This window comes from Rutidosis leptorrhynchoides, chromosome 3 (assembly GCF_046630445.1).
Source record: "Rutidosis leptorrhynchoides isolate AG116_Rl617_1_P2 chromosome 3, CSIRO_AGI_Rlap_v1, whole genome shotgun sequence".
NCBI lineage: Eukaryota > Viridiplantae > Streptophyta > Magnoliopsida > Asterales > Asteraceae > Rutidosis > Rutidosis leptorrhynchoides.
The window spans coordinates 5,037,558-5,065,259 of NC_092335.1; the positions used below are offsets into that span (position 1 = coordinate 5,037,558).

The window sequence follows — 27,702 nt, forward strand, 5'->3', positions numbered from 1 at the left end:
TTGTAAATATGCTTATATTGTTTCATGTATATAAGCCCTTTAAAAGTGATTAAATACATATCTATACGATATATGTATAAGCATTATAAGTTATAAGTATTTATGTCAAAGAACGTTACATATAGTTATCGTTTTGAAAACATAAGTTAGTAGTTTCAAAGTATACTTAAAATCCCTTGTTATCAGTACACAATGATATGTTAAACCATCCTTAGGTCATGTTAAATATGTATAAATATGTATATGTACACAATCGTATAATTATCGTATGTTATATAGTTCGTGATATCATCGGTCAAATTGGACGGTCAAACGTTGTGTAAAACTCTTTTTAAAAACACAAGACTCAACAATTTGGATTGCTTATCATGTTGGTAATGTTTAATTTATGTAAATATTAATCTCATATGTATAAACCATCGGAAAAATCCGGGTCATTACATTATGTCCTTTCCGAGGTAACAATAATTTCGGTGTTAACACCTAGTTTTATCGTTCATAAATATGTATAAACATGATTTTGAGTTCATTTAATTTAAAAATTTTGAAAAATTTTACTAGAATTGGGTAGTTAGTATATAAGACTATGGCTGTTCTTTATTATCAGAGAGCACTAGATTCTAATACAACTACTGCGTTACTAATTTTTAATGGTAACCAGGTGTATACGTTAAAAATTTTAAAAATTCGAAAGAATTTAACCCCTTCCCACACTTAAGATCTTGCAATGCCCTCATTTGCAAGAAATCAGTAACAATTTAAATTATTGAGGGTGATTAGCGTAGAAAAATGATTAAATTTTACCAAAGTTTCCAAACATATTGGCGCTTGTTTGTTGAATGATAAATGGTGCACATCATTTGTTCATTCTGTCTTGTTGTTACATCACATTTGTTTTTCATTTTGTCGTCAAAATTAGTAGCTTTTGCTGAACTTAATGCCAGTCTTTGAAAATGCGCTGTTTTACCCTGTTGTGTGCATGAAATAAAATACATACATACAAATAATAACATGCATGGTAATTTGAAATGGGACTTAAAATTTCACTTTCAAATCAAATATGAGATATTAGTACCAAATAATAAAAATATAAACAATACATTAACGTATCACAATATCATATGTTTAAACATAAATAAATAAAAATAATAAATAATAAAAATCATAGAAATCACCAACAGGAACTATATCAATCTGGATAGGGGTTCCAGTTCATGTCATCGTCCGGGTTCCATGGTTGATGATAGGTGTACTGGTAGGCCTGGTTAGGATCGTAGAGAGTATATGGTGGTCTCATCTCGGGCTGGTGTGGAGGATAGTAAGCGGGTCGGGTCAGTACATAGTGATCCTGAGGTGACAGCTGGCTCATAATCTGACGCTGATGATAGTCCCACCTATCATGCTGTCGTTGCCTGGAATGCTCGTAATCATTCCGGGCTTGCCACTGCTCCATCCGACTAAATCTCTCCCCGTTTGTCATATCTACCTCATCTACACGCTGGTAGACGTCAGTCATAGCCTCCCTAATGACATCCCTAATGTCATCCGCTTCCTCCATTTCCTCATCTGAACCTCTCTCTACCTGAGGATGACTACCTTCATAGGGTACTGCCTGGTTGCGTCTGCTCTTTAATACCTTAGCACCCTAATAGACCTTCAATCCTAAAGGCTCAACATGTTCCCTACATTCCAAAAGTGAACCCCCTTGTTCCCTATCTACACCCAAATACTCTCCAATGAGAGTAACAAAAATACCTCCTCCTATTATTCCCCCTTCCTGTATTCCTTCCACCATCTTAGACAAATAAAAACCAACACAGTAGGGGATATTAACAAAGCTTCTTGGGTCTCGAATACACTTTAGGTAAAATAAATCATGTAAGGTCATTTTCTCCTTGTTGTGACCTCTCTGTGTAATCGAGTTAGCCAGAAATCTATGATTTATACGAAGTTCGGCTTTGTTAATATGTAAGTAGGAGTGTTTTCCTCCCAGCGTAAAAACATTATAGTTTGACATACGCCTCCAGACGGCGTTCGCGTCAAAATTCCTATCTACCCTTTCACCACGATAAATCAAATTCATACAATCGGGTAGTAGTAATTCACCAGGAGTATATATCTGTAAAGCCCTGGCCATGTCCAGCATGGACATCCTGTACATCCTACGGCCAAGTATACATCGAAGAAAACTTCTTTCATCAAATCTATCTACATCTACATTTAACGCTATAGTACTCATGAGCTCAACACACCATTCCTTATATACAGGCCTACGAATGGTGAATAGACGTTCCCAATCGGTAAAAGAAGAACTGCCATACCTTTGGATCAGATGCTCCCTAACTGAGTTAGCTAGTTGGACCCTTTCCAAAGGATCCCAATCGATTACCCTTGGTACTTCTACATTTTTCGGTATCAGTTTGAATTTGTTACTTTGATATGTCGGGTAATCTCTCCAGCTACTATCGAATCTCAGATTAGGATGCAACGTGTGTTCAGGAATTGTTGGGTATTCTACAGGCGGATGCATCAGAAATACTATAAAGGCATCAAAAAATTATAGCAGATCATAATAAGGTACGTGTTGATCAGGCTGATGTTGTTGTTCCTGTTGTGGTTCTTGTTCAGGTTCTGGCTCGTATTGCGGCTCATATTCTGGTTCAGGTTCTGGTTGTGGTTGTCTAGATGATGATGATGCACCTCCAGTTTCAATATATTTCTGCAAAACACATTAAACACAAAATTTGTGCATCCAAATATGCATTAGTGTTAGCAAGATAACAACTTAAAACAATCATAATGACATGTTTAATCAAAATTAAACTTATGCTCATTTTCACAATTTTATCAATTCTACACTTTTTCAAATAAGCATATATGAAAATGTATACAAAGTTCATAAGCATTTAACTCAAATAACATGTCAAAATAATCATTACTAGCAATTAAACAAGTCTCAAATAGCATTTACATCAATTTAATCAAGTTCATGAATTTTAGACTTAAAAAGTCTACTTTAATCTTTAAAAATCATGTTTAGGATCAAAGTTTGGATCATTTAGCTACCTAAACATGTTACATTACTTAATTTAGCAATAATTCATGACAAAAATTGGCCATAACCTGTTTATATCAAAAAGCCCCAAATTGCTCAAGAACACAAACCCTAGATTTCTAAAATTTTTGAAGTTTTTGGCTTCAAATCATGTTAAATAGCATCAATCTAGGTTATACATGCATAATATACTAACAATTTAACTCTAATTACACTAGAAATTAACAAAATCAAATTAGGTAAAATATTGGTAATTATCACAAAAACTAGAAAATTTAAGAGTTTAGGAGTGTAATTTTTACCTTTTTGTTGAAGAATCCGAACCTAGGCATGATTAAAGCAAAAAATTTGATGAATTACGGTGAAAATTTGAGAATTTTAGAGATGATTTGGGAGTATTTTCGGGTGTTTGTGTGTGTGGTGGTGTGAAGAACACAGCTCGCTGAGCTTTTTGATCCTGGCCTGATTTCCAGCACCATGCGATCGCATGGCTCTGAAGGCCAAATCCCATGCGATCGCATGGGGTTCGGGTACAGTGCTTTTTATTATTATTTTTTTTTTTAAACTTATACTAATAAAACATATAATTAATTAAAAATTAAAATTTTGTTTCTTTTTTTAGGATGAGGGCGTTTCGGAATGATGTCCTAGTCCGTCCCTCGACAAAATTTTAAAATTTGTCATTTTTAAGCGCGGTTTTTAAAGTAAGATTTTTGGGTTTTTTAAATGTTTTTGGCATACTTTAATTCAATAAGATTAAAAATAATGTTAATAAAAGTTCTCGTCCCTCCCTTGGGTAGAGCAATTTCGGTTCAATGACCTAGTTTTCAACTCACGACGAATTTTAAAAATCATATTTTTAACTTAACGAAATAAAGTCAATTTTTGTTTTTAAATTCACACCAAACTTAAATTTAAAATGCATAAAATTAAAAATTCATATTATTAAAATTTTAAAAATTCACACCAAATTTATATTATAATTTTATTTTTATACATACAAACTTATATTAAAAACATAAATTTTTTCAAATATTTACAAACTTAAATATATTAATTTAAAAAGTTTATAATAATAATTTAATATTTATTTTATAAACAATGTAAAAATAAAATTAAAAATCTTTTTGGTCTTTTATCCCACTTTAATCAATCAAATATTATCAAAAATATACGCCCCTCTTTTCGGTAAAGTAATTTAAGCTATATTACCTAGTTTTACTCCTGACGAATTTTTGAAATATTTTGGTTTGATTGATTAAAGATATTTATACCTTAAGAATAAACGGTAAATTTCGCAGTGATGTAATAAATTTTTGTATGATATCAATAATTTCGGTCGCAAAACCTAATTTTATTGAGTATCAATTTAATACATTATAGCGAACGATTTAGCGTTTATTATCAAAAGGTTAAAAGCAATAAAAATAAAAATAAAAACTGTACATACTTACCTGTGAGATAGAATTCTCAGTGACCTGCTTTAGCCCACTCATAAGATAGTCGGACTAATTGGTTTTCCATAGCTACATAGGCATAACCTCGAGCATTCAACGATTTTTCTTCGAAACATATGAACGGTCCTTCTCTGCATAAAGTAACGAACTCGGTATTGGAATATGTCTGATTCGTCGAGCATTTTCCTTCTTGTGACCATTTTCCGCATTTGTGACATCTTTCAAGGTGTCGTGCTCTTCTTTTCGCTGCGGATTTTGATTTTCCTTTACCAAAATGTAACTTATTATGATCGTTTCTGAGTTCTTTTCTTACTCCGTCCAATTTGGCTCTTATTACTGATACCAGGTCACTCGGGAGTGTGTCATTATTACGTTTAGTGATCAAAGCGTGTAGCATTAGACCATGGTTCAGATCAAAGGAATTCTTCATCTCATAAAACCTAAAAAAATAAAAATTCAGAATGGGGGGAGAAGACTAGTTCTTTAGGGTCTGCTAGGGAAAGACCATTCGGATTCCATTCTCAAGAACTACACGAAAACAGAATATCTAACTCTAACAGAAATACATATTACCCTAAAAAGATTCAAATCTCCCCATACTTAGTTAGATGTGGTGCTGAAATTGTGATTAACGTTATTTTCGATTGGATCATCAACAACTTGTATATCTCTGACTTTTACTTCAATCCATTTGTTGATTTCCACCGTAACTTTCACAAATTCAACTAACATTGCCTTTTATTTTGGTGATAAATTGGATACTAATCGGTTACATAACGTAAAGTTTCCCTTAATCTTAGTATCGTGAATCCGTTTATAAAGTTTCTTCGTTGAACTATTAAAAACGGGTTCATATAATTTCGTATCATCAACAGGGTTCTTTGTGATTGGATCATCATTAAGTGTTTCTTCATCTTCCCCACACTTATGTGTTTTTATTAGTCTAACAGTTTTGGTTGGTGGAGATCTAAACTTTCGATTCACAAAGGTGATCGATTTATCACCATCCCTAAGTGTCATTCTACCTTCTCTTACTTCAATGAATGCTTCGGTGGTTGCTAAAAATGGCTGACCTAAAATTAGAGGAATATCAAGGTTTTTCTCCATATTAATCACTATGAAGTTTGTAACAAAGGTCAAACTTCCCACGTTAACAAGTAAATTATTTACTATTCCAATCGGGTGTTTAATGGTTAGGCCAAATGATTGAACACCTATTTTGGTTGGTTTTAATTTACCCATACCTAATCTTTTGTATAAGGAAAGAGGCATAATATTTGCACTTGCTCCTAAATCTGCGAGTCCATTATATATAGCACCATCATTAAGCAAGCAAGAAATGATAAATTCGCCCGGGTCTTCTACTTTAGTAAGTCGAGTTGGTTTGTAAACCTTTTTCGGGTGTTCTTTTCTTGGTTCTTTCACTTCTATTTGAACTTCTTGTTCACATTTTTCTTCGTTTCTTGGAATGGGAGATTTGTATAAGAATTCTTCTTCATCACTCCAATTTGAATCCTCCCTATTTTCCAATTTTGATTTTTCATATGTTGTTGATAACATATTTATGTTTTCTTTTTGAAGGTTTTCTTGGGTGGTGAAATTATGATTGACTTCATTGTCAACTTCCATCGGAACTTGTATGTAATGTTTAACTCTGTGACCATTAACTTTAAATTCAATCCCATTTGAATTTATTAACTCTATTGTTCCGTATGGGAAAACTCTTTTGACTATAAATGGTCCAGACCATCTTGATTTCAATTTTCCAGGAAATAGCTTGAATCGTGAATTGAAAAGAAGAACTCTGTCTCATTCTTTAAATTCTTTTGAACTTCTGATTCTTTTATCATGCCATTTCTTCGTTCTTTCCTTATAGATTAAAGAATTTTCATATGCCTCAAGTCTTAATTCTTCTAATTCGTTTAGTTGACTTAATCGTAGGCATCCAGATTCATGTAAATCAAGATTACATGTCTTCAAAGCTCAAAATGCTTTGTGTTCAATTTCTACTGGAAGATGACATGCTTTTTCGTAAACGAGTTTAAAAGGTGTGGTTCCAATTGGAGTTTTGTAGGCTGTTCTAAAAGCCCAGAGTGCATCCTCCAATTTCATGGACCATTCCTTCGGATTTGATCCTACGGTTTTCTCTAGAATACGTTTTAAAGCTCGATTGGTATTTTCAACTTGTCCACTTATTTGTGGATGATAAGCGGTGGAGATTTTATGAGTTACTCCATATCTTTTGAGAACTTTCTCAAGTTGATTATTACAAAAATGAGTTCCCCGATCACTTATTAAGCTTTCGGTGTTCCAAACCTTGCAAAAAGACATTTTAAAAAGTTGACTACAACTCGTGCATCGTTAGTTGGGAGAGCTTGTGCTTTCACCCATTTAGATACATAATCAATGGCAACGAGAATGTAGAGATTATTATGAGATTTTGAAAATGGACCCATAAAGTCAATACCCCAAATGTCAAATACTTCACATACTTGAATGACATTTTGTGGCATTTCATCACGTTGATTTATTTTTCCGGCCCTTTGACAAGCATCACAGGATTTGCAAAGAAGGTGTGCGTCTTTGAAAATTGTAGGCCACTAGAATCCAGCATCGTAAACTTTTCTTGCTGTGAGTTGAGGCCCATAATGCCCTCCTGTTGGTCCTGTGTGACAATGGTTTAATATTTGACTAGCTTCATCCCCGAATACACATCGGCGTATTATTCCATCGGGACAACTTTTAAACAAATGTGGATCTTCCCAGAAATAGTGTTTTATATCACTAAAGAATTTCTTTAGTTTTTGGTACGACAATCCTTTTTCAAGGAATCCACATACTAAGTAGTTTGCATAATCTGCAAACCATGGAATTTCATTATAATCGATCTTCAATAGATATTAATCAGGAAAGTTGTCTTGTATGGCCGATTCATTTAGAATTTCTAATTCGGGATTTTCAAGACGAGAAAGATGATCAGCGGCGAGATTTTCTGCTCCCTTTTTATCTCGGATTTCAATATCGAACTCTTGTAAGAGTAAGATCCAACGGATTAATCGTGGCTTGGCATCTTGTTTTGAAAATAGGTATCTAAGAGCAGAATGGTTGGTATAAACCACCATTTTAGCTAGAACGAGATATGAACAAAATTTGTCAAAAGCAAAGACAATAGCAAGGAGTTCTTTTTCAGTAGTTGTGTAATTCGTTTGTGCTCCTTATAACGTCTTACTAGCATAATATATAGGTTGAAATCATTTTCCAATCCTTTGTCCTAAAACGGCTCCCATTGCAAAATCACTTGCATCGCACATTAGTTCAAACGGTAGATTCCAATTTGAAGTTATCATGATCGGCGCATTAGTGAGTTTTTCTTTAAGAATATTAAAAGATTTGATACATTCATCTGAAAAGATGAATGGAGCATCCTTTTCTAGGAGTTTATTCATAGGAGTGGCAATTTTAGAAAAATCTTTTATGAAACGTCGGTAAAAACCGGCATGCCCTAGAAAAATCCTAACTCCTCTAACATTGGTGGGATGTGGAAGTTTAGCAATTACATCTACTTTAGCTCTATCCACTTCAATTCCTTCCTTTGAAATTTTATGACCAAGAACGATGCCTTCTTTAACCATGAAATGGCATTTCTCCCAATTAAGTACTAGATTTGATTATTCGCATATAAAAGCATTCGTTCAAGATTAACTAGACATGATTCAAAAGTATCGCCGAAGACTGAAAAGTCATCCATGAAAACTTCCATGCATTCTTCTATCATGTCATGAAAAATCGCCATCATGCACCTTTGAAAGGTTGTAGGGGCGTTGCAAAGTCCAAATGGCATGCGTTTGTATGCAAAAGTACCATAAGGGCACGTGAATGTGGTTTTCTCTTGGTCCTCGGGTGCTATTGGAATTTGAAAATATCCGGAAAAACCATCAAGAAAACAATAGTAACTATTTCCGGCTAATCTTTCCAACATTTGATCAATGAAAGGTAAGAAAAAGTGATCTTTTCTGGTGGCGTCATTTAATTTTCTATAATCAATACAAACACGCCATCCTGTTACGGTCCTAGTAGAAATAAGCTCATTTTTTTCATTTGTGATGACAGTCATGCCACCCTTCTTAGGTACGCATTGAACTGGGCTTACCCATGGACTATCAGAGATTGGATAAATTAAACCTGCATCAAGTAGTTTAATAATTTATTTCTTAACAACATCTTGAATATTAGGATTTAGTCTTCGTTGGCGTTGCACATACGTTTTATGACCTTCTTCCATAAGGATTTTATGTGTGCAATACGAAGGACTTATTTCTTTAATATCATGAATTTTCCATGCAATAGCTGGTTTATGAGCTTTTAGCACAGAAATAAGTTGAGATTTTTCATTTTCAGTAAGAGAAGACGATATTATTACAGGTAATTCAGATTCACCATGTAAATAAGCGTATTCCAAATGATTTGAAAGTGACTTTAATTCTAATGTCGGCGGTTCTTCTATCGATGATTTATATCGATATCTGTCTTCTTCTTTTAGCATTTGAATTTCTTCTGTTGTTGGTTCATATCCATTAGCTATAAGTGTAGCTAACATTTCAGTTTCATCAATTGATTCAGTTCCTTCTCCTAAAGAACATTCTCCTGTTCCTTGTAATTCTGGAAATTCTTCTAACAATTCTGCATGTGAATCTATAGTTTGAATATAATAACATGTATCATCTGCAGATTGTGGTTGTTGCATTGCTCTATCAACAGAAAAGGTAACACTCTCGTCCTCTATACTTAGGGTCAGTTTCTTACCAAACACGTCTATTATTGCTTTAGCCGTGTTTAAGAATGGTCTTCCTAATATGAGAGGAACTCGAGAATCTTCTTCCATGTCCAACATAACAAAATCTACTGGAAATACTAAAGTACCAACTTTAACTAGCATGTTCTCCATTATCCCTCTAGGATATTTTACTGATCGATCGGCTAGTTGTATGCTTATTCGTGTGGTTTCAATTCTCCAAGGTCTAGTTTAGCGTATAGTGAATACGGCATTAAATTTATACTAGCACCTAAGTCTGCCAATGCTTCTATTGAACTAAGACTACCCAGAAAACATGGAATTGTAAAACTTCCTGGATCTGATAATTTTTCTGGTATCTTATTCAACAGTACTGCAGAGCAATTAGCATTCATAGTAACAGCCGAGAGTTCTTCCATTTTCTTTCTATTTGTGATTAGATCTTTCAAGAATTTAGCATATCTAGGCATTCCTGAAATCACATCAATGAAAGGAAGATTTACATTTATCTGTTTAAACATATCCAAGAATTTGGATTGCTCGGCTTCAAGTCTCTCTTTTCTCATTTTACTCGGGTAAGGAAGTGGTGGTTGGTATGGTTTAACATAAGGTTTAGCATTAACTGTGTTATCTTCATTAACCTTTTCAACTACCGGTTATGTTTCCTTATCTTGCTCAGGTTGTGGTTCTTGTGGAGTAGGAATAGCTTCATTAGAAATTACAGGTATTTCAGGTGGTTTAAGTGTAATACCACTTCTTGTGGTAATGTCTTTAGCTGTTTCATTCCGGGGGTTAGCATTAGTATCGCTAGGTAAACTTCCCGATTTTCTTTCACCTATCAACCTTGCTAGGTTACTCACTTCTTGTTCAAGATTTTGAATAGAAGCTTGTTGATTTCTAAATGCTTGAGCATTTTGTTCATTGGTTTGTTTCTGAGATGTGAAAAACTGAGTTTGAGATTCAACTAGCTTTGACATCATGTCTTCTAAATTTGGCTTTTTATCATCGGTTTGTGGTGGTTTTTTTTGAAAATTAGGTCTTTGCTGATTGTAAGTATTGTTGGATACTTGTTGATTGCTTGGACCTTGTAGGTTTTTGTATGGAACATTTCGGTTATAGTTCTGATTTTGATTGTAGATTGGTCTTGGCGGTTGATAATTATTCTGATAATTATTTCCAGGCCTTTGGTTTATGTATGAAACATTCTCTCTTTGTTCCATTGTTAGTTCAATACTGAGACAATCTTTTGTCAAATGTGGTCCTCCACACTGCTCACAACTAATTCGTATTGAGTGTATATCCTTAGTCATCTTTTCCATTCGTCTCTCGATAGCATCTATCTTTGCAGAAATGGAATCGAAGTCATGGCTAGAATCAGCTCTAGCTGCTTTAGATGATCTAACGATATCTTTTTCTTGGTGCCACTCATGTGAGTGGGAAGCAGTGTTATCAATAATTTTGTAAGCGTCAGTTGCGGTTTTCTTCATAATGGAACCACCAGCTGCTATATCGATGTCTTTCCTTGTAGTGATGCCGCATCCTTGGTAGAATATTTGTACTATTTGACAGGTGTCTAAACCATGTTGCGGACATCCCCTCAATAATTTTCCAAATCTTGTCCATGCTTCATATAGAGTTTCATTTGGCTTTTGCGTGAACGTAACAATTTCCCCTTGAAGTCTCACGGCTTTAGATGCCGGAAAGAATTGTTTAAGAAAATTTTCAACTAAAACATCCCATGTATCAATCGCCCCTTCAGGTAACGATTCTAACCAATCTTTGGCTTCTCCCTTTAAAGTCCAGGGAAATAACATGAGATATATCTGTTCATCCTCTACTTCTCGGATTTTAAATAAAGTACAGATCCTATTAAAAGTACGAAGATGTTCATTTGGATCTTCCTTCGGTGCACCACTAAATTGGCATTGATTAGTCACCATGTGTAGAATTTGTCCTTTAATTTTATAATCTGGTGCATTAATGTCTGGTTGAGTAATTGCGTGACCTTGGCCAGTGCGTTTAGCTCTCATTCGGTCTTCCATACTTAGAGGTTCCAGATTTTTCATGATTGAATTTGTTGAATCTGAATCACTATAGGATGATTCTGATTTAATGGGTTGTTCCTCGACAATTTCTGTTTGAATGATTGGTGGTTCCGGAGGAAAGATTAGTGGTTCAGGATCTCTGAATTGTCCCTGAATATCCTCCGGATTCTCAATTGTGAGGTCTGGTTCAAAAAATGGATTATCGGAAATTTGAATTGGAGTACTTGGTCGACTGGATGACGTTTCTAAAGAAAAATCAACGGCGACAATATTGGCTACATGTCTTGATCGAGTTACAGCTGGTGAACATACAAAAGGTGGTGAACGTTTTGCTCGGTGCATTCACTGAATATCCTATTAGTTATAAAATATAAAAATTATATAAGTTATCAAATTAATAGACTTTTCTGCTTTTGCCCACGTTTCGAATAGCCAATAGATGCAGCAGGGAGCAATGAACCCTTTAAATCGGAAGCTCACAACTCAGCCACTAACAAGTCCAACTATTACTACGAAACAGAAAATTTGGATGTCTATCAATTCAACCACTTAAAATAATTTTTCGTCGAAATTTTAGAGAAATTTTAAAGAAGAAATAGAAAATTCTATGTCCTAAAAACTAGAGCGGCGAAAAATAAGAAAGAAAAAGAGCGCGTCGGAAAATGTCGAAAAATAAAAGGTCGAAAAATAATAAAAAGAACGTAGCGCGTCAAAACTTAAAAGTCTAAAAACTAAGAATTAAAAGTTGCGTCTAAAGGTATTAAAGCTTAAAAGAAATACTATATCCAAAACGGTAATTACTTAAAAAAGTACTAAAATATTAAAACGGCGTCGCAAAATTCTAAAGCACCTAAATCTTAGTCTAAAGAAAAAGTACTTAAGGGATTTTATGGCAAAGCCTAAAAATCTAGAAATAAAAATAACTATGGCAAAAACTATGACTTAAAACTAAATACGAGCGAAAAATATAAAAATATTGCGCTAAAACAAATAAAAAGATACAAAATATAAAAATAAACTTAAAGTTGTAAAAAGTACAATTTTTATAAAAATATTATTTTTATATTATTTATTTTATAAAACTATTAATTTTATAATTTATTAAAACTAATTAAACTAAAAATACAAATTAATAATAAAACTAAACTAAATAATTAAAAACTAAACCCTAATTAGGGTTTTAATAATAAAAATAAATTTATACTCCGTAATTAATGCTGTTGGATGGTCAAACCTGGCGTGTCAGACAGCCTCATGCGGTCGCATGAAATTTTGCCTTCGGGTTCATGCGATCGCATGGGCTAGGGTTTCGGGCCAGAGTTGGGCTGCTACAGTACCAGGCCGATAACTTATATATATATATATATATATATATATATATATATATATATATATATATATATATATATATATATATATATATATATATATATATTCTGTTTTTCTGTTTTTAAACTAAATAAATATTTAAATAAAATAATAAAATACTTATATTTAAAAATTAAAATAGAAATAAAAAAATACTTTTTAACTTTATATATTTTAAACAAACTCTTAAAAATAAATATATAGATATATTTTTTTCTTTTTATTTTTGTGTTTTTAAAATTTAAAACGTATATTTTTTTATACAAAGAACTTAATAATTTTTTTTATAGCGTTTCGCTTCCGGCGTTTAAGCAAGTCCCCGGCAGCGGCGCCAAAAATACTTGATGTGCGTAGAGGTGTATACAAAATAGTTATACTTTTGCTACAAAATACTATTAAATACGATACAATTTTACACAAGATATTTATTTATTTATAGAATGGATATACCTAAACCTTGCTACAACACTTATAGGCAGTGTACCTAATCGTACAGTAGTGTAGTTTTTAGTAAGTCCGGTTCGTTCCACAGGGAGACTTAGCCAAGTTTAACGCTATATTTTTAACTTATAATTGTAAAAATACAAAAATATATATAAGTAGTATTATTATTATAAAAGGGGGTTTTTACCGTTTAATGACCGGTTTGTCGATTTTAAAACTTTAGTCGCAGTTAAAACCTAATGTAAAATATTAAAAATAAATATAACTTAAATTAAAGCGTAAATTAAATAACGATAATGAAATTGCGATAAATAAAAGTGCGATAAAATAAAATTGCGATAATTAAAGAGTACGATAATTAAAAGTGCAATTAAATACAATGACAGTAAATAAAAGTGCGATAATTAAAAGTGCAATTAAATATGAAATAAAGGAACTATGCTTATTTAAACTTCCGTAATCATGATGTTCGACGCGTTGTTTTTAGTTTATTCATATGGGTTAATTGTCCTTTGTCCTGGATTATTTGATATGTCCATACGGATTTGTCCATAATAGTCCATCAGTCATAATCATAAAGTGCGGAAGTCTTCGTCAAATTATTCTTATTCCCGAAGTCAAATATTCCAACTAATTGGGGATTCGAATTGTAACAAGGTCTTAATACTTTGTTTAATGAATACACCAAGTTATCGACTGCGTGTAAACCAAGGTTTTACTACTTTGTTAACAATTACACCAATTACCCTTTAATGTAATCCACCCCTGTTTCAAAAAGTCTATTAACTATTAATCCAGTTCCGTATCCGGTAAAATGAACAATTATTGGTATTTATAGATATCCCGCCCACCGTACCCAGTCAAGCGTATGTGATTATATATAAATACGTCAAATTATAAATCTATATATTAAATTAACGTGGTATCATTTAGTTAATATAAAGCCCATTAATAGCCCATAGTCTAATTTCCACAAATGTCGTTCTTTTATCCAAACCCCAATTATGGTACAAAGCCCAATTATCTAATTTTAATATTTAGCCCAACATCACGATTACTTCGGCATTAAATAAGCATAATAATAACTTAGCTACGAGACATTAATTTAAAAAGGTTGAACATAACTTACAATGATTAATAATAGCGTAGCGTTACACGGACAGAATTTCGACTTACACCCTTACAACATTCGCTAACATACCCTTATTATTAGAATTTAAAATTAAAATTTAAAATTAAAATTATAACATATATATATATATATATATATATATATATATATATATATATATATATATATATATATATATATATATATATATATATATATATATATATATATATATATATTACGAGTGAGAGATAGATAAATGGTATGGATATTCAGTCGACCAGAGCGTGCTTTTATAGGAATGTGGCCTGGTACTATTCACCATGTGATCGCATGGGTTTTTCACCTCCAGGCCATGCGATCGCATGGCCTCTATTTCCAGCTCAGGTGAGTTTCTTTCTTTGCTTGCCGACACTTTTAATAAATAATATAATATATAAATAATTTTAAGAATTATTTAAATATTATATTATATTTATGTGCATAGTTGACTTGTAATTTTTAGTCCGTTGCGTCGAGCGTTGAGAGTTGTCTTTGGTCTCGGTTCCGGATTTTCGAACGTCCTTGCGTACAATTTAATATCTTGTATTTTGCGTTTCGCGTCTTGTACTCTTGTAATTTTGAGACGTTTCTCACCAATAATTTGAACCACTTTGATTGTAATTTGTACTTTTAAGCTTTTAGGTCGTTTGCGTCTTCAATTCGTCGAATCTGTCTTTTGTCTTGACCTTTTATTATTTAAACGAATATCACTTGTAAATAGAACAATTGCAACTAAAAGCTTGTCTTTCTTGAGGGATAATGCTATGAAATATATGTTCGTTTTTAGCATTATCATATGCGTATTTACTTATTTCTCCGAATTTCTCTAGGTATTTCTGATTTCGATAGTCATAATATTCCCGATTATTTTACCTATTTTAGGGAACGTTTTGATGTTATCGGTAGGCCGATTTTTACAATATTGCAAAAAATGACTTCGGCTCTACGTCAGTTGGCGTATGGAACCGCCGCCGATATGTTTGATGAATACTTAAAAATGAGTGAGCAAACCTCAATAATTTATTTAGACAACTTTTGTAAATGTATTATTCATTTATACAAAGAACGTTACATGAGATCTCCCAATGCATACGATGTTGAACGATTATATAGTAAACATGAGGAGAAACATGGTTTTAAGGGTATGCTCGGGAGTATTGACTGTATGCATTGGGAGTGGAAGAATTGTTCAGTTGCTTTAAAGGGACAATACACTCGGGCTGATCGCAAGAAACCCACCATAATGTTAGAAGCAGTTGCTTCGTATGACTTGTGGATTTGACATGCATTTTTTGGGATGACGGGTTCCAACAATGATATAAATGTTTTGAATCAATCACCGGTTTTTGATAAACTAAAGAACGAAACAACTTCACTCGCGCCATTTGAGGTAAATGGTAATCATTACACAAAAGGCTATTACCTCGCTGATGGTATATATCCTGACATTCGGATGACACAGAAAAGGGGCGTCAAAGTTATTTTGTGTCAGAACCCGACATCTGCCACGTCACAGGCAGATTGTACTTTTTGATCAAAAAGTGTACAATCCGTCTGTGATATCACATGCAGGGTTATTCATGATCTAACGGGGTTGTGTACTTAAAAATGATTAATCAACCTCGTAGAATGTAAACATTTTTGTTTCCAACCTTTATCGGAAAACATACAAACGACATAGTCGGCAGTTAAGCATATAAAAACTAGCGTAAAAGTGTCTAGCAAAAACTAGCGTAACAAACAAAATATAGGTAATACGACAACTTTAACCAACTTACATGGGATCAAGATTCATGAATCACATTCAACGACAAAGTCATACGTTTTATTGGGTTACTCAAATAGTTCACCTTTTTAATTATACTTTTAACAATCCTAAATACTTATCTATGGGGAGCACCTAGTTTTTTAGTAACTTGTTTCTTAACCTATTAGAATCACTAGAATCAATACGAATGCGCAGACATGCATATAAACGGATGAAGTTATCCTATTCAGGTTACACGCAATTGACACAGTATTTTTCTCGAATGTACGGTGTTTAATCGGTTTATCACGTGTTCCTACCATTTCTCCGCCCAAATATAATTTCACTTGCAATGTCGATTGTAATAATTTTAATTAATTATAATGACATCAAATTTTATTAACAAATAAATGATGTAATGTATGAAAGCTTGCATATATGGAAACAAACGAAAAGTTATTGAAGAAGGTGAAAAGAGGCGTGGGCAACGGGATATCATATTGTGAGATCGCAAATTGAATCGTTCCACAAATTACGAGAAGTTTCAAAAACTCTTGAAGAATCAAATATTGAAGAAGATCTGAAGATGAAAAGAGGTGTTTCTTGATTTCATAACTATGAATGCATATAATTTTATACTGTAATTGAATACAAATTTCGCGCAACACCTTTAATCTACAACATTTTAAAGATCCATTTCATCACAAACTTCAGAAAAGAGTTGTCAAAGTTATTCATCATATAGTAACCTAAAATGAAAATGAACCAAAAAAATAATCAAATCACAGTAAAAATAATATAATACCACCGGGCCTTCCAGCTGAGTGGTATCAAGCCTTAGCAGGCGGACCTGCGATTAGTTGTCAAGCAACCCAGGTTCGATTCCGAGAAGAGGGAAATTTTCGTCAGGATTCCCGCGATTAGTTGCCAAGCAACCCGGAAAACGCGATTAGTTGCCAAACAACCCAGGTTCAATTCTTGGAGTTTTCTACCTAGGGTGCGTGAATGCAAATGAACAAGCCGTTTAAAATATATATATATATATATATATATATATATATATATATATATATATATATATATATATATATATATATATATATATATATATATATATAATGTTGGTTACCAATTTCGTCCAAGAACATTTGGCATGGTAATACTCATGTCATCTCAAATATCTCATACTTAAGTGGAGTATGTTAAAGTGATATGATAGCCATTTCAAAACTCAAATTGATAGTGAAAAAACAGTAGATGCGACTTGTAAGACACAAACAAGAAAGGGGTCCAGTGAGCGAATAAATGGGTATGTATTAGTTATGATGTTTTTTCTAGGGTTATTAGAGACGGTGAATAACTTTTAACTCTAATCTAATGTTTGGCCTATTCGGAACAGTCCGCGAGCGTTTCCCAAACTTTCCATAGCCACTTCAACAAATTTGCGACCTCTTGCATGGAGTTCATGATCCACACTACTGAGCTATTTAGCAAATAAATGGATATATGCAATTGCTTCTTAACCAAAATTGGACTAATATATAATCAATTGCTTCTTAACCAAAATTGGAGATGTTCTTAGCAGTGTTAGTAGTATTGCTACAGTAATGGTAGTTAAAGAGAAATTAGACCAGCTTGATATTTCAAATTTGTTAGGTTTATAAAATATGAATGTGTGTGTTTGGTTAAGTATTTTAAGAAAAAAGAAGGGAGAGAATGAATTATTAGTTGGCCTGGTATGATGGTTTGTTATTAAAGAGGTGTGTGTGTAGTGTGTCCTGTTTTTGTATTGACATACATTTACATTTATATAATTGACACAAATGTACTCGGGTGATGTCATCACAACATCACCTATTTCGTCTTTAAGTGATTTTTTTTTAAACGATTTTTTATCCCGATTATCTGGCCTAACGGAGTGGGCTACTCCGGACCTCCATCTAGTTTGCAAAATAGATAATACAATCACTATAACCCAAAATACAACACGACGCTGCCTTCTGCTCATATTCAAACCCTGCACACGTGCACCCTCATGGGTCTCTGCACTTTACATTCAACAACCATATGCATATGTTACTTAACCGAATTGTACATAATTTACACCTCATTACAATGAAAACTAATCAATTCTCAAACTACAAACAAATTGTACACATGAAAAGTTCATTTTCATAACCTTAACTACATTGCATTTTATCATGATGAATCATATAATAGATGATTAATTAGTTTTATATGACTTAAACTAAACAGGTAAACGCATAAAAGTTTTTAACTTTTTCCAATCTTTTTTTTTACCACCTCAATATATGCTATTAATGAAGTTTGAACTTGAAACAGAAGATATCAAGACCCTAAAGTATTATGGATGGTTAGATTTAACTTGATGTGATATTTTCCTAATGCCATAATTACAGTGTTCCCTCAGCTTGAACCAACTCAAGGTGGGACACTGGCCCAACGCAATAGACATGACACTTGGTGACTGTAAATTGACAATCACTTGCCAAAAGTGGTTCACCTGTTTCAATTGAAAGTGGTATGTGACTCATTCACACCCAAATCCAATTTCTGAACCCACTTCCATTAACATCACTTATTGGAATCGTATACATTGCATCATAAGGCAGTCTAAAGATGAATGTGATCCAATAACACAACCGACATGACTTCCATCATAAAAAGGATAGGACAACGCTGCAAAGCGTTTGACCCAAGAACGCAATCAAATGCTTTTGACCATCATCATAAAAGGTTGGTGACCGGCACAAAAGTGACATCATTTAAACTAAAATGAACAAGTTACAAACTTCATTTGGGAAATAAAGAAAGGGAACCAAACTTTTATCAAAACCAATCAACTGGTATGGCTTTTTTTTTTTTTTTTTTTTTTCATTTCTACATGACAAACTAATACAATTACACAACAATAGTAACACTAACACCACTGTCATGTCAAAGACCATACGCGTCTCGTATAAGATTTGCAGACTTTTAGCTTCTTAGTACAAACTTTCACTTTGATTCATGGCATCATCTTTCGATAAGTCATCCTAGAAGCTGCCAACAACCAGGGGGATGAAGCAGGAAAATGAATATGGTTCTTTAAAGTCCCCTCTTGTAGCTCAAAATGATTTCTTTGTCCATCTGAATATAATGAGATAACATTCAGTTGTAACAAGCAATTTTTGCAACTATAGCTCAATTAGAGCTCACTTATAATATATTTGTTTCTAGAAGTTCCAAAATTAGCCATTTTGTGAAATACTAGTCGGTTCAAGCTATGTATTGATGATTTGATTCTATGAGTTGGACCCGTAAAAAAAAGGATAGGTAAAAAGATGATGGGTCAGAAAGCTACAAAGGTTTTGATTGTATCTGAACCTAATATCTGGAGTCAAATTTAACATACCGAGTGTTTATATAAGAAAAAAAAACTTTTTTGAACAAGATCGCACCAAAGATTACATTTTGACATGGAACACAGCTCACCGACTTGTCCGTTTTCCCACTTCTACCCTTTTTACATTCTAGACGTAGCATATCTTATCTTGAACTTACAGATTTGGCAAGCTCTTTAGCTTTATCGTCATCAAATCCAAGTGTGGACATTATCTTGTGAGCAGCTGACTCCTTTTGCGCCCATAGTCCCAAAAGCAAGTGAGAGGTTGTCACTTCTCCCGTTTCCCCTGTAAAAATTTCAAAAGATATCAAACTTGTGGTAGTTAAATAGATGGGTAATGTCGTTTGAACATGCAAGTTAAACATTCAAAGTTACATACAAATTCCTTGTGAAAGAACATATAAATGGATAACTTGTTTGCCCATATCACAAACCAGCTAGGGTTACTATGCAAATTTATAGATAACACATCGTGGTGCAGCACAATCACATTCGTACTCACTTTCGGATCATCATATAGAGATTAACAGGTATGTGAAAGTCTACCTGACTTAAGTTTCTCATTAATTGCCCAATCAATGGCCTTTTGAGCTGGTTCAGTCAGTGGTGGATGCTCGGGGCTGAAAATGTACATGTCTGATTTTCCAAGTAACTTTACGGTTTCCTCTCGAACTTTGAAAAGTGTTACACCGCTTTCTCTTAACAGCTTTGCAGCCAAACTAGTTCCTGGGAAAATGAATAAAATCAACAGATGGAGAAAACAATAAGCTGAAACCATAGAAGTAAGCCTAGGAACCTATCTGTGAAAGCCAGAAAATTCTTTACGTGTAGTCGGGTATATCCAATTCAAAAATATTGGATTTTTATGGCAGTATAGAATTCAAATTCAGCTACCTGTCTAGCAATCAATTGTATAAAATAAACATTCTGCTAATGTCATTGTTTGTGGCAATTTGCTTAAGATGCTTCAAAAGATAAATACGTAAGATGATAACTAGTCTGCGGGCATAAATTATAATTTGATAGTCATAATAAAATAACAAATTACAATGCACGTTTCGAATAGAAGTATAAAGAAATAAAAAAAAATCATATTGACTAACCCTCGGCCAGTATTCCCATTAGCAGGGCCTCGGTCCCAGTGCTATTAAACTTCAACTTCCTAGCTTCTAATTCACCCATGCCAAACGACTTTATAAATCTAAATGACCATCTTCACACCACTCATAACATCAACATTCATATCGTTAGATAAAAAAAAAATAGATAAAGATTAAGACATTAATACAAAATACTCACAAACAAAGATACTAAAAGTTAAATTCATTACTTAGCCGAATTCTCAGGAGTTGTCTTCTCTGGTGAACTACAAAATCCCAATCAAATTCGGCAATTATGAGCTGCACTTTGATGATTTTAAGGATTACGTTATATGGATTTATAAACGGGGAATGATAGACTTACAGTGTTGTAGGACTAGAAGCTACCGTTGCAACGATTGATGAGTAACGACCCGAAGTTAGACGCAGAGAATTCGACGGCTGGATCGAGAGATGAATTCCGATGAAAGAGCTGATGACGGAACTTGAATTTATGAAATTGGGCGTGAAGAATAATGAATTGACAGAACTCCGACAACAGCAACCGGTAAACAAAGGTGAGACTGAGAGTACTGAAAGAGATTGGGCGGCCATTTTTTGGACGAATAAAACCCTAACAGACGCTGTTCGTTATTATTCGTAAACTAACGTCACCGGTTTTCCTTTTTATCAATCTACAGAAAATTAAAAGATAATGGCGTGTGATTTTAGAACTTGAAGTGAATTATTGGGCCAAAACAAACGGTTTTTCGCTGATCTCAGAGAAGTACGTGAAGTGCACACTACCAAAACTTTTGTAATTATACGACGGATCTGGTTCACGTGTATATAGAAAACGTGTATAGAAGTAGGGATAGAGCAAAAATCTCGAAAAGTGAAATTGAAACGATATCGGTATCGAAATTTGTATCGATAGCCATTCGGTTTTGATTTTTTATTTCGGTTCTTGATTTTGAGAAAATTCAATATCGGTAATGGTTCGATAAAAGGAAACCGATTTTGAATACCGAATTATGGATACTACAAATTTAGTTCTTCCTTATGAACGACTATACAAATTGAGTGGAGAGAAAATAAATTAAATAATAAATATTAAATATGTTGATTTGTGATTGGATAACCAAATGTCAAATGAAAAAGCAATTTCGTCAAATATTCAACGTACATCTCCTTTCGTCAAAAACTGACGCCCAGTTAACCGGCTTCAGTTCTGTCAGCCACTACCACCTAATTTGACGGGTTGGATTTCACACCCGGTTATAATGAGTCTTATATAATTGGCTTTTAGAAATTTAAAACAGATCTTGATTCTGCTTCTAAGACAAATATAACAAATATATTAACGAAAATAATTGATCATTCCTTAATGAATATATAATATTGCAATATACGTACCATTATGTATGATATGTTAAATTTAATGTCAAGATGTAAATATAATTTGATGCAAGTAATTTTTGTACGCACATAAAATGATATATAGACCATGAACAAAAACGAGAAAGTGAATCATAGGGTACTATATCGAGAATACTGTAACTGGTGCCCAATCGATATCGTCTACAAAAATTTGTACAGAATTTGGTTCCAAATTTTGTACATATCTGGTTTCAGGATTTTCAGTTTCGATACGGTATTGTTCAGTACCCGTACCTATCTCATCCTTATACAGAAGTAGTGTTCAAAAGATATTGCCTATTATAAATACATGTTTTTATTATTTAATCTTGATCCTTTGATGTTTTTAATTTTGAGTTTTGAAGAATGTTAAGCCTATCATATACGGACTACTATTGAATTTCAAACTTCGTTAAATTAATAGATATTTGTTTAATATATACTAGTGAAATGACATGTGAAAACACGGGTTTGTTTAAACGAAACAGTTTAATGATATGTTTTAGTTATTAAGTGAATGTAAATGTTAAAGTCATTCAGTTTATTGCCTCGTGGAACCACAGATTCCGACTAGAAACTTGTCGTTGATTTTACAAACATAAAGTTTGCTCAAAGTTGAATATTTATATTTATATTTTTAATAATAATAATAATTATTAATAATAGTAAATGTCTTTTAAATTTTTTTAGAAAAATAAAATTATAATTTAGGAGATATTAATATTTCCTTTTATAAAAGATTTTATATTATTTTTTAATTAAATTAATATATATTTATGACATCATCATTATGAAAAATAAATGGTAATTTAGCTTAATGATGATGTCATCATTTTAGAGATTTATTAGACTATATAGAAGATTTGATAGGAAAATACGTTTAATCTGAATTATAAATAGGAAAATTTGTATATGTATGTTTTTTTTAACAGCAGATTCAGAGAGGACTTAACCACCTACACGTTCATCTCCCGCAGTTGCATAACCCGTCCCAACTGCTGTCAGGAGGAAACCCGGACCTATCCAAGGGCATGGGCGGTAAAAACACATCACCAAAATCACTAATCGAGTTTATGAAGTTTTACAAACCAACCTACACATCAAATTGAAGCTAGTGACACTAGGAACACATCTAATACTTGCACTTTAACATATTAACAACATTTAAGCATCCAAATCATAAATCAAACACACCAAACTTTCAAGTTCATGCTAGTTATCAAAAATAACGAAATCGAACATATAAATCATATATTCATGTTAGACTTGAGCCATAGACACTAATTAACAACTTTATAAGTTAAAAACATCAAGAACACAAAAATCTAGTGATTTTAGAAAGTTACCCAAACGAGATGAGGTTGGTATGAAATCGAAGAGGAAGATGCAAGGATTCCAAATATGTAATTTGTTTGGATTGAAGCTTGATCGATTTAAAATGGATGATGATTTCTTGTTTGAAGATTTGAGAGAATTCTTGAAAGTGTTAAAAGAAAATGAAAATGAAAATGGAAAGGAATGGGGAGGTGGGTGTTGACTAGTCAAAAGCTAGTCACATCTTTGCTCCCTTGGCGAAACTAGTCCCTCGAGTTCGGTTGCGGGTGCGTGAATTAACCAAACGAATATTTTAAAAACGTTCGAGTAACGGATGACTTTATAATTAGATAACGAGAATATTATGAACGTTAGTTAACGAAAGATACAAATTTGAATAACGAAAGATATTATATATAAAAAAAAAAGACGGTGTTAAAATAAATTAAACGGAAAATCACGGGATGTTACACCATCCGCTAGATGCGTCTATTAGAACCATGAAATATCAAAATGGTTCACATGATGGATGAATTGGTTCATATATCTTACCTTGAATTCTTTCAAGAAACATTTGTGATTCTTTTTCACAATATACTTTTCATTAATCACCATATGTGCTTTCCATTAATCACCATATGTGTTTTTTTTTTATCATATATCCTTTTCACCATATACGCTTTTAATCATATGCGCTGTGTTTTTCACCATATGCGCTTTTAATCATATGCGATTTTCATCATATGCGTTGTGCTTTTCATCATATTCGCTTTTTATCATATGCGCTTATCATATGCGATGCGCTTTTTATCATATGAGCTTTTTTATGTGAATAGTAAATTAATTAATTTCGTTTTACTATTCATATGAATTAATTTAGATTTACTATTTTGTTAATTGAGTAATATATATATACATCATATACTTGTGACTCCGAAGGCTCAAATGAATTTGACCATATCGTTAAACGTTGTACTTTGCACATTAATTTTCAGTAGAAGCTTTAGATGCATATTATTTTCAGTAGAAGCTTTAGATGCACTTTTTTTTAATCACCAAATACCACAAACACTTTGTTTGCGTTTGTTCATAGTCATCAATGAAAACCATTTTCTTTAATTTTATTTTATACAATAAAATTAACGCATCATTATTCTTTTCAAAAACAATAATCTATTGTTATTGTTCACTTGTGCCATGTTTAACAACAAAAGTCAACAACCTCTGTCTTGTTTGTTGTGGCAACCAAAAACAACCTTTGCTTTTGTTACCGAGAATCCAAGACCAAAAAACAATTAATTTTTAATTAATCTTTTATCAAAACCATAAATGATTTTATTGATCTACGTTGATATGGCCATAAAGAATTGACGGCTGACCTACTTTTGTAAGTGTATTTCGGCTATCATCCCGAAAACGCACAACGATTTTTTTTTTTTTTATGAACTATTTGTTTCATATCTAGCTTAGGCAATTATTGTGAACATTTGGTCCCTATAAGAGCATTTATTTTTTAGACTTTTAGTTGATTTGTACTTGTCACAATTAGGGATAGCACCCGCGGGTCGTGGATGCGGATCCATTGGATCCATCACCCGTACCCGCGGATTTTTTTTAAGAGACATCCAATTGAACCCTTGTTCGTTGAAACAATTTGACTATATTTTTACTCTCCATTATTAAACGGGCCATTTTGATGCACACTCTTAAAAAAATAATTTGTTTTTTAAGTTTTATTATTCAACCTCCTTTTTTCAACGATCAAGTTTTTAACAAAACATTTGATAAGTTTGGAAAAAAGTTTTTTATTGATTATCATCAAAAGTTTTCTATTGTCACTCTACTGGATGGAATTATGGCATACAACCAAAATTGCAACCCAACACTACATAAGAACAAAAAGGTTGTTTTTAATTAACATATGTATATGTGTTAAACTCGGAATAATAATAACTTATTTTAGAAAATTAACATAAGACATGTTGAAACATTTTTGTCACATTTAGCTCATCAAGTCTAATACTTATCATTGATAGATTTTATCACGTATAGGAGATGTTTACTTTTTTCTTGTATTAAGTCCTACTTTCATTTACCTTTGTTTGGAAAAAAGTTTTTTTTTTACTTTGCTTTCCCCCTTTCTGTAAAACTCATTTAAACACTTTCTTTGTTTTTTTTTTTTTTTAAAAAAAACTTCCTTTTTTTTACGTTACCCGTAAATTATAAATATATAAAAAAAAAACTTTTTGTTTAAATTTTTTTTCTAGTTTTTAAAAAGGCCACTTGACCAATTTTTTAATTCTTTCACAACACCTGATATCGTGATCGTGACCTTTCACCAAAGCAAGAGATATTCTTGATAAACTAAACACGGACTCGTGTTTGAAATTGTCGGCCACAAAAAAAATTCATTTGATAAAAGTATATATATTTTTTTTAGTTATAGAAGGAGACCACTTCATTTTCAATACTTCATTTTTGACAAAAAACTATTCCATTTTACCATCCCCTTTTTTTTCTTACTTTAACTTTTAAGATATACTTTTAATAAAAATACAAACTACTTTTTCTTATTTTAACTTTTAAGATTTACTTTTAATAAAAATACAAACTACTTTTTGTATTTTAACTTTTAAGATTACTTTTAATAAAAGTACAAACTACTTTTTCTTATTTTAACTTTTAAGATTTACTTTTAATAAAAATACAAACTATTTTTTTATTTTAACTTTTAAAATTATAAATTTAAGAATAAACATTAGTATGCATGAAATAAATAATGATTAATTGCATAAGTAATCATAAATGTTAGATAACATATAAAGACCCCGTCGTATTCGTATTAATCGGAATTAATCTCGACCCATGGTACCGTGTTGTCAAATGACGTGTTGCGTACATAAAGTACCGTGTTGTCAAATGACGTGTTGCGTACAATCATGAGGTCTTATTAACATAAATATAAATGTTAGTGAAGTTAATAAGAGTTAGATTACAGAAAATATAATTCAGGTGGTATAACCGACCATATATAACTTAAATAACATAAATATAAATGTTAGTGAAGTTAGTAAAAGTTAGATTACAGAAATATAATTCAGGTGGTATAACCGACCATATATAACTTAAATAACATAAATATAAATGTTAGTGAAGTTAGTAAAAGTTAGATTACAGAAATATAATTCAGGTGGTATAACCGACCATATATAACTTAAATAACATAAATATAAATGTTAGTAGTCCAAAATTTGATATATTCGAGTCTGAAAATTATTAATAATTTCATACCTTGATTAGTGATTCGTGATCGTTTGAGATATCTTTTAATTACACTAAGCTTTTCGTGCTGATAACGTGTTATAATTCAGTAGGCTTATAACTACCTTTAATGGTTATAAGAACAAAGAGAGAAAAAGAGAGAAGAAGGAGAGAAGAAATATTGATATTGATATTTCAAGAGAAAAATGGTGCACCTTAAATGGTTACCATACATGTCTATTTATAGTATAAAATATTACTATGCAAGAAATATAATAATAATAAAATTAACATCCAATCTAGATATTTTATAACAATTAGTTATATGTAGTAATGAGTTTAATATTATAAAGATTAACATAGAGTTTAAAATGACACCAAAGTCGTATTAATGATTTGAATCCGATTATGTGGTAGGATCCCACCATGCTTTTAAAAGTATATACACATATCTACATATTAAGCACATGTTCGATTTTGGAAATAATCATTTTCCTTAGCTTTCCTTTTCAAATAATCAAAACTATCTTTATACACCTTTTACTTTAAAATACTTAGTCACTTTTTTAATGACCCGTTCATATCGATTATAAAGGATTCACAATATTTGATTACATCGCGAGGTTCTGACCTCTATATGATACGTTTTACAAACATTGCATTCGTTTTTAAAAGACAAACTTTCGTTACATCGAAAGTTGACAGGCATGCATACCATTTCATAATATATCCAAACTATAAACGACTTAACAATAATCTTGTTGAACTTAACGACTCGAATGCAACGTCTTTTGAAATATATCATGAATGACTCCAAGTAATATCTTTAAAATGAACAAATGCACAGCGAAAGATTTCTTTCGTACCTGAGAATAAACATGCTTTAAAGTGTCAACCAAAAGGTTGGTGAGTTCATTAGTTTATCATAACAATCATTTCAATATTTTAATAGACCACAAGATTTCAGATATTTAATTGTACACGTAACCCGAGTACAAAATAGTACGCATAACCTGCGAATTAAAATTCATTCATATGGTGAACACCTGGTAACCGACATTAACAAATGCATCTAGAATATCCCCAAATATACATGTACACTCATCTGTATATAAAATCGAAGTACTAAAGCATCCATAACCTGGATGGGGTTTGTTAGGCC

At 32.4% G+C, this 27,702-nt stretch overlaps 2 protein-coding genes across 2 annotated transcripts; one reads left to right on the top strand and one right to left on the bottom strand.

Moving 5' to 3' along the window:
• Positions 1 to 15,245: 15,245 nt before the first annotated feature.
• LOC139897219 (uncharacterized) lies at positions 15,246 to 15,596 on the top strand. The gene has a single exon (XM_071879885.1). The coding sequence runs from the start codon at positions 15,246 to 15,248 to the stop codon at positions 15,594 to 15,596; it is 351 nt and encodes a 116-aa protein (XP_071735986.1).
• Positions 15,597 to 19,461: 3,865 nt separating this feature from the next.
• Positions 19,462 to 21,252, bottom strand: LOC139895676 (ATP-dependent Clp protease ATP-binding subunit CLPT1, chloroplastic-like). Its single transcript, XM_071878210.1, has 5 exons — positions 20,932 to 21,252; positions 20,798 to 20,833; positions 20,571 to 20,680; positions 20,014 to 20,193; positions 19,462 to 19,753 (listed from the first exon to the last, which is right to left on the bottom strand). Exons 1-5 carry the CDS (start codon positions 21,159 to 21,161, stop codon positions 19,611 to 19,613), a joined length of 699 nt encoding a protein of 232 aa, XP_071734311.1. The 5' UTR covers positions 21,162 to 21,252; the 3' UTR covers positions 19,462 to 19,610.
• Between the last annotated feature and the right edge of the window lie 6,450 nt (positions 21,253 to 27,702).

Bases quoted from the DNA above. Each gene is read 5' to 3' on its own strand.
- LOC139895676 (XM_071878210.1), bottom strand. From the start codon at position 21,161: ATGGCCGCCCAATCTCTTTCAGTACTCTCAGTCTCACCTTTGTTTACC. The intron at 20,834-20,931 runs GTAAGTCTATCA...GGGATTTTGTAG, and splicing joins GCTTCTAGTCCTACAACACT to TTCACCAGAGAAGACAACTC. The intron at 20,681-20,797 runs GTAATGAATTTA...AGTGGTGTGAAG, and splicing joins ACTCCTGAGAATTCGGCTAA to ATGGTCATTTAGATTTATAA.
- LOC139897219 (XM_071879885.1), top strand. From the start codon at position 15,246: ATGACTTCGGCTCTACGTCAGTTGGCGTATGGAACCGCCGCCGATATG.